Source organism: Vollenhovia emeryi, unplaced genomic scaffold (genome assembly GCF_000949405.1).
Source record: "Vollenhovia emeryi isolate VEMERY1.0 unplaced genomic scaffold, V.emery_V1.0 DF939211.1, whole genome shotgun sequence".
In the NCBI taxonomy this organism is placed as follows: domain Eukaryota; kingdom Metazoa; phylum Arthropoda; class Insecta; order Hymenoptera; family Formicidae; genus Vollenhovia; species Vollenhovia emeryi.
The window spans coordinates 1-6,387 of record NW_011967155.1 but is presented as its reverse complement, the minus strand read 5'-3'; the positions used below and the strand labels follow the sequence as shown (position 1 = coordinate 6,387).

General features: G+C 35.2%; 2 protein-coding genes across 16 annotated transcripts in view; both read left to right on the top strand.

The window, feature by feature from the left end:
* Nucleotides 1-1,787, top strand: part of LOC105561101 (serine protease gd-like) — a 10,013-nt gene extending 8,226 nt beyond the window's left edge. For all 14 annotated transcript variants that reach the window (XM_012010782.1, XM_012010780.1, XM_012010779.1 and 11 more), the window contains 2 exons: nucleotides 691-1,061; nucleotides 1,173-1,787. In XM_012010782.1, the coding sequence (XP_011866172.1) occupies nucleotides 691-1,061; nucleotides 1,173-1,448 (647 nt within the window). In that variant the 3' untranslated portion in view covers nucleotides 1,449-1,787. The remainder of the gene's footprint in view (nucleotides 1-690; nucleotides 1,062-1,172) is intronic.
* Nucleotides 1,788-2,311: 524 nt separating this feature from the next.
* LOC105561100 (serine protease gd-like) lies at nucleotides 2,312-5,963 on the top strand. Of its 2 annotated transcripts, none has more exons than XM_012010770.1 (6): nucleotides 2,312-2,660; nucleotides 3,269-3,485; nucleotides 3,605-3,770; nucleotides 4,124-4,453; nucleotides 4,943-5,313; nucleotides 5,426-5,963. In XM_012010770.1, exons 1-6 carry the CDS (start codon nucleotides 2,653-2,655, stop codon nucleotides 5,696-5,698), a joined length of 1,365 nt encoding a protein of 454 aa, XP_011866160.1. In that variant the 5' UTR covers nucleotides 2,312-2,652; the 3' UTR covers nucleotides 5,699-5,963. The 2 variants fall into 2 exon arrangements, with proteins under 2 accessions (XP_011866160.1, XP_011866161.1); XM_012010771.1 differs by having other exon boundaries at nucleotides 2,314-2,660; nucleotides 5,382-5,505.
* Nucleotides 5,964-6,387: the final 424 nt, after the last annotated feature.

The window sequence follows — 6,387 nt, the reverse complement described above, 5'->3', positions numbered from 1 at the left end:
GTGTTTTCTTTACACCGGTTGATTTGTATCATTATTCTGTTAAAAAAAGTATTGAGGTAAGATGACAAAAAAATGAATATTTTACAAGATATTTTGTAATTTATGTCAAAATATTGGAACTTTCAAACCTTAATAACTCAAAAAGTTCTTAATAAAAAAAATACTTTATTATAGCGTTTTGGAAAGCTCTCGAGGTCAGCTACAAGAATATGTAATAAAAATAAGGAACAGCATTTAAAAAAATTGGCGTGACCTTTATGTGACCTTCAAATAATTCTTGAAGGCCAAACCAATGGTACCATCTTATGTCCCCCTCGAAACCATACAACTTTTGTCTGAAACATTTTTGTCTGCTGGGCTCAGTTTTCGAGATATTTTACTGTCCAAGTTAAAATGGGACACCCTGTATAATAAAATATCTGAAATAATTATTTAAATAGTACAATATTTCCTCGAAATTATCTTTAATACATCCAAGACGTCTTGAGTACCTGTATAAGTATACATACGTAATTAGTTTTTATCATATTTATTTCACTAAATTAAGACAATTAATCTAATTCGAGAATATTATGTATAGTATATGTATATGTATAACATATTACTGGAAGAGCTTGCAAAGTTACATTTTCGAATAAAAAGTGTGGATTCTACAAAAAACTAATTCATGTATATGTTTTCTTTTTATAGTGGCTCACTGTGTGGTGAACGTACTTACCAACATTGCAATAAACCCCAACAAGTTGGAAGTGGCAATGGGGATATTTGATTTGACGCAATTACACGCAGATGGAACTGCCAGTCGGAAAGTCTTGAGCTTGAAGATTCATCCCGATTATGTGCCGTATTCTTATAGCGGCGATTCCAATCTGGCGATTTTGATCCTTCGGAGCCCCGTCGAGTTCAATCCTTTAATCAGACCTATTTGCTTATGGTCTGGTTCGGCCAATCTTGAAAATGTTGTTAATAGAACAGGATATGTTGTAGGATGGGGTGTAGACGCGATCGGTCATCGTGATGTTAATAAACTACGGATGATAAGAGCAACGATAGTGAGCCAGGTAATCAATTACAGTCAGTTGCTATTATGGAAATATTATTTATTGCATATAAACATAACACAAAGATTTGTCAGAATTATTGCAAGTTGAATTTTGTTGCACAAATTGTAGGAGACCTGTAATTCGAGTGATACTAGATACGCTAGGTTCATCTCGAAACGTACCTTTTGTGCCGGGTCGTCAGACGATAAGGGTCCTTGTCGCGGTGACAGTGGAACCGGACTGATGCTTCCGAATAATATCACGGGTCGTTATCAGTTGCGCGGTGTTGTTTCGGGGTCCATAGGCTATGTAAATGACACATTTGAGTGCGATCCACGGAAATACGTCATATATGTTGATGTCGCCAAATACATACCATGGATTAAACAAGAGATTTCGGTGTAACGACGTTGGTCTGTCGTCACAAAATGCATAATTTTCAGGATAAATTTTAAGAGAAAATTCTCTCCCTGTGTGTATATTAAAAATATTTTTTTGGAAATATGCGCAGTTTGTTATTTTTTTTAAGACACCGCTGATCGTAGCAACAAGTTGTGGAAAACTAACAATGAGTAAAAAAAGAAATAAAAGTACAGTCTATAAAAATTGCAGTAAGATTACGATCTAATACTGCCTACGTTCTCAATTATACCGTACCCGCTAAATTAAATAATTTATACTATCAACATATGTACATACACGTATGCTAAATAAATTACGGAAATACAGACATTATTATTGCCATTTGCAGTACATGATTTTACCTTATAAGTTCTCTGAAATTTTTTACTAGACGTTTTCTAATTGAATTTTACTAGAATGCAGTAAGATCAAGTAAAACATAAAATTTCTCTCACGTCCGTTCAACAAAGGTAGTCAAATGTTAGAATGAAAATTTTCAATCGGGACTTAGCTTAATAAATGAACAGAAGGAGTGTATTGAATAATTGTATAAGATTTGGTAAGCATTAGGCAATATTTAGTGGATAAGCATGTAATTGAAAAAAACTCACATGAGTTTTCAGACTCTCTACTCATAGGTGAAACGGTGTCGAGCTAGCTAATTCGTTAGACGTACGTCTGTGGATTCCCCAATTTTGTTCCTGCGAAATTAGCCGGAGGATATTCCAGTAACGTTTGTCCTCTATGTTTCTTCCTTGTGTTAATATAGGATTTGTGTTCTACCTTCTAAACTAAATGACAGGGATCGACTTTATCAGCACTTGATTACTTTCAGTACTCTACGACTGCATTACTCTGACGCGTTTTTATCATGATGAAGCGGGGAGTATATGTAGTTGCTGCATATGTGCATAATCTCGTGCATAAGGAGTTTGAGTTATCCATTTCCTTAGGCATTTGCTCCTGAACCTATCAATTTTGTTATGCATATGCTTATGTGTTTCCCATTTAGTATAACCGCGTTTCGATAGAGGTCTTATTAGTATCATCAAGATCCAGTGAAGCAGTAGCGTTGTAAATCCGAGGAGTAGAATACTAAATCAACCGTCGCAGTACTGAATTTCGCTTTAGACCAATAAGTTCTTTATAATACTTTGCAATAGTGTCTTAAAATAGTGTGCAAGAAAAGAATACGTATGAATAAATAATGAATAAGTAAGTAAGACAGTCCTTAAGGAGAAAATAATGGTAATACTGAACGAGAGGGGCAACCTTGCCGATTTGACTGCAACTTTGCAATATTGTGTGTTTTACGCATCGAAATACTCAATATTGCAAAGTTGAAGTCAAATCGGCAAGGTTGCCCCTCTGTCTGTAAAGACTCGTCTACACGACAATGCGTAAGGAACGGTGCAAGGGCGCAGGTGCAGGCGTTGGAACTAAAAGCATTTTATTTCGCTTACGCTGCTGCGCCACGCCCCATACGATCAGGAAAATCCTTTTGCGCCTGTGCCTACGCTCTTGCGCCGCGCCTTACGTCTTGTCGTGTAGACGAGTCTTTAAAATTAAAATCGTCGCTCGGCACTAATAAGAGATTTATTAATAAAAGAGTTATTAATTGTTAAAATATGCACTTCAGAAGAATATTCATATAACTATGTTTCCTATCTGAGTTTATACAGAACGTTTAAATAAATTATTAGTTTATCGTACAGAGTTTTTTGTCAAAGTATGTTAGTGAGTTTCTCAGTAGAAATTTGCATTGTCACGGTAGATTTGTAGTATTTCTTAGGACATATAAATTTTTGTCCCTTTTGTAACAGGAGGACTCGTAACATGTCTAAGATTTTTATTTTATTCGCGTTGCTGCCGCGGCTATTTTGTGCTGTGATACGTGGTACAACTTCATGCTCGGAATACTTCGCATTCACAATAGACTATGAAACACAGAAGGTATTGGGACGAATCGAAGTCATATCTCAACCCGAAAATGACGAATTTAATATTAAAGTAGCCTTAAACGTTACCGCTAATTCGCCGGTAAATATGTGTTTTAAACTTTTAATATTATTAAGAATGCAGAATACATGTGCAGTATAAGTTTGTTTGTTAGTTATTATCCATTTATTATAAATATCTGAATCATCGTTGCGTTCTAGAAACACTTATGTCGAGTAGAATTGGCACGACCGTTAAGAGAGTCCGTTCAAGCTCTTCAACAAAACAAACATTTGTTGTATCATGTTTATTTTCCTACGGACGCTGGTCTTCCGACGCTATCCGCGATATGGTTTAACAATCGGCAATATTGCTTCGGCCCCGGTGGTGAGTATTGCACTTGATTGAAATGCATGACAAATACTACATCCATATATTTGTGGAAAAACACGCGAGAAATAGTCATTAATTTTTTCGAGTTAAATGAAGTTAATTCTTACTCGCATCTGACCACGTGGAAATTTTTATGTACTATATTAGGAGATAAATAGTAAAACCCTTATTACAACAATCGCAATTTCCTTTTTGTCATGTATATCACTTTCTATCTTTAGGTAGAAAGAATTTTACTAGTATTTATTTTGTATGGAAATTATTTCTATTCTCGAAAGAAAGTAAAAACTCTTTTTGTATTTTAAGTTAATGTGCGATTTAAGAGATATGTTCCGTCGCATTTTCAGCGTCTAATGGAAGTATCGTAGCCAATATTGAGGTGGGGCATATTGTGTACTCTCCTGACAAAGAACCACGGTCGAAGAATTTTCAGCCGTGGATTCGAAATTCGAGTAGCTACAGCATAGAGAATCCAACTTATGACAGCAACGCCGTATGCGGTGTTACCAGTTACTATACCGATAGCACAAATAGTCTGATCCCCAACGGTGAAACCACTTTGCCGGGTCAGTGGCCGTGGGTAGTTGCACTCTACCATCTTAAAAAAGAAAAATCGTATTCAAGCAGTTTCTTTTACTGTGGTGGTAGTCTTCTGACAAACAGACATGTAATAACAGGTATGTTAATCGGGAAAAATCAATATTTTCATAATATCTAATTATAAGTGAGTTTCTCGTCCTACGTATGTTTTCTGGAATGTTTATTATAGTAAAATTTTAATTTTCATCTGTTCATATTCAGAAACAGAAAGGATTTCTTAATTTTTGATATAGTTTATTCACAATTATTCACAATTCATTGAAACATAATCAGGGAATCAATGATAAGGTGTCTGGGATAATTACATAAATAACTTAATATTTCGGCGAGATTATCTCCAATACGTTCAGGATGTCTTGCGATATTTATAAAAAGGATGATCTAATAATATAAATATTTATTACAAATGATTTAATAATATAAATATATTTTGTTGTACTAAATTAAATATTATATATTTAATTTAATTCCTGAGTATCACACTTGATGTATGTAATACAGGATGCTTCCGGATAGAAAGTGTAGACAGTCACAAAATATAATTCATACGTGTGTCTTTTTTACAGGGGCGGACGTCATGAAACTAACAAGGGCTACCAACGAAACAATAGACCCCAAATTGGTACAAGTGGTATTGGGGCGATATCACTTGCTCGAAGTGCAAGGAGAAGGATCTGCCATACGTAAAGTCGCGAGCTACGTGATTCACCCCGATTATGAGCACTATATTAGCACTGATTTCAATATGGCGGTTTTGACCCTCGAGAGCCCCGTCGAGTTCACTCCTTTTATCAGGCCTATTTGTCTATGGTCTGGTTCACCTACATTTGAAAAAGTCATTAATAGGGTAGGATACACCGTAGGATGGGGTAAAGACGAGCATGAGCAACGTGATTCTCAATTACAACGGATGTTGAAGGCGTCGATAATGAGTCTAGTAAGTAGTCAATTGTCATTATAAAATTACTGTTTATTGCATTTAATTTTAACATATGTTTATGTCAGAGTCATTGAAGGTCTCGAGGTGAATTTGGTTGCACAAATTACAGGAGGACTGTATCAAGGATGATATTGGATACTCTTATGTGACCACAAATAATACTTATTGTGCTCGTTCCCTTGACAACAACCGTCCTTGTTGGGGTAACAGTGGGGACGGGATGATACTTCTAAACAATATCACTGGCAGTTATGAGTTGCGTGGCATTATTGCGGGAATTTTAGTTCCACCCGGCTATGCCTTCTGCGATCCACGATTACACGTCATCTATGTCGATGTGGCCAAATACGTACCCTGGATTCAAGAACAAATTTCGGTGTAACGTTCGTCTCCAGTCGCAAAACGCAATAAATGGTAATCGATAAGTTTCTTTATGTAAAGTTTATTCGAAGATGCGGTACTTTATGTACTTATATGTAAACAGTTACGCACTGGAATTAAGCAGTTACGAATTTTGCTTTTGATTATATATTCCGAGTATTCTTCTAACATCTTTCTAATCTGGATACAAGGCAGAATAAATAAGTAACATACATATAATTATTTGCCATATTGGACTTATTACTAATAAAAAATATGAATCATAACACGTGTTAGAATATGTTTACCTATATACCTATTTAATACCTTGTGAAAATAGAGAAAATATTTTAAATTACATGTATTAATAAATATATTTATTTAAACAGATGTTACTTTTTGAGCTCCCTTTTTGAGCTTTGTTGTACGCGTAGTTATGCACGGAATGGTTGCGACGCTTTGTCTTTTATTTCAGTCTTTATTTCAGAGTCTAGTAACACGCATTTAAAGTTAGAGTTACGCTTTAAATCTTCTCCGAGGAATATTTTACTCCATGGCCATTCCGAAACCATTTTGAGGCATTTGCGATCTATTTCTTGAATAAAATTTTCCTTAGAGAAAATGTTTTGGAACGTAAACGAGAAACTAAATGTGCGTTTCTAAACTTATCAAAAACAATGTTATTCTGTTCCTCACTGTATCAACTTATAA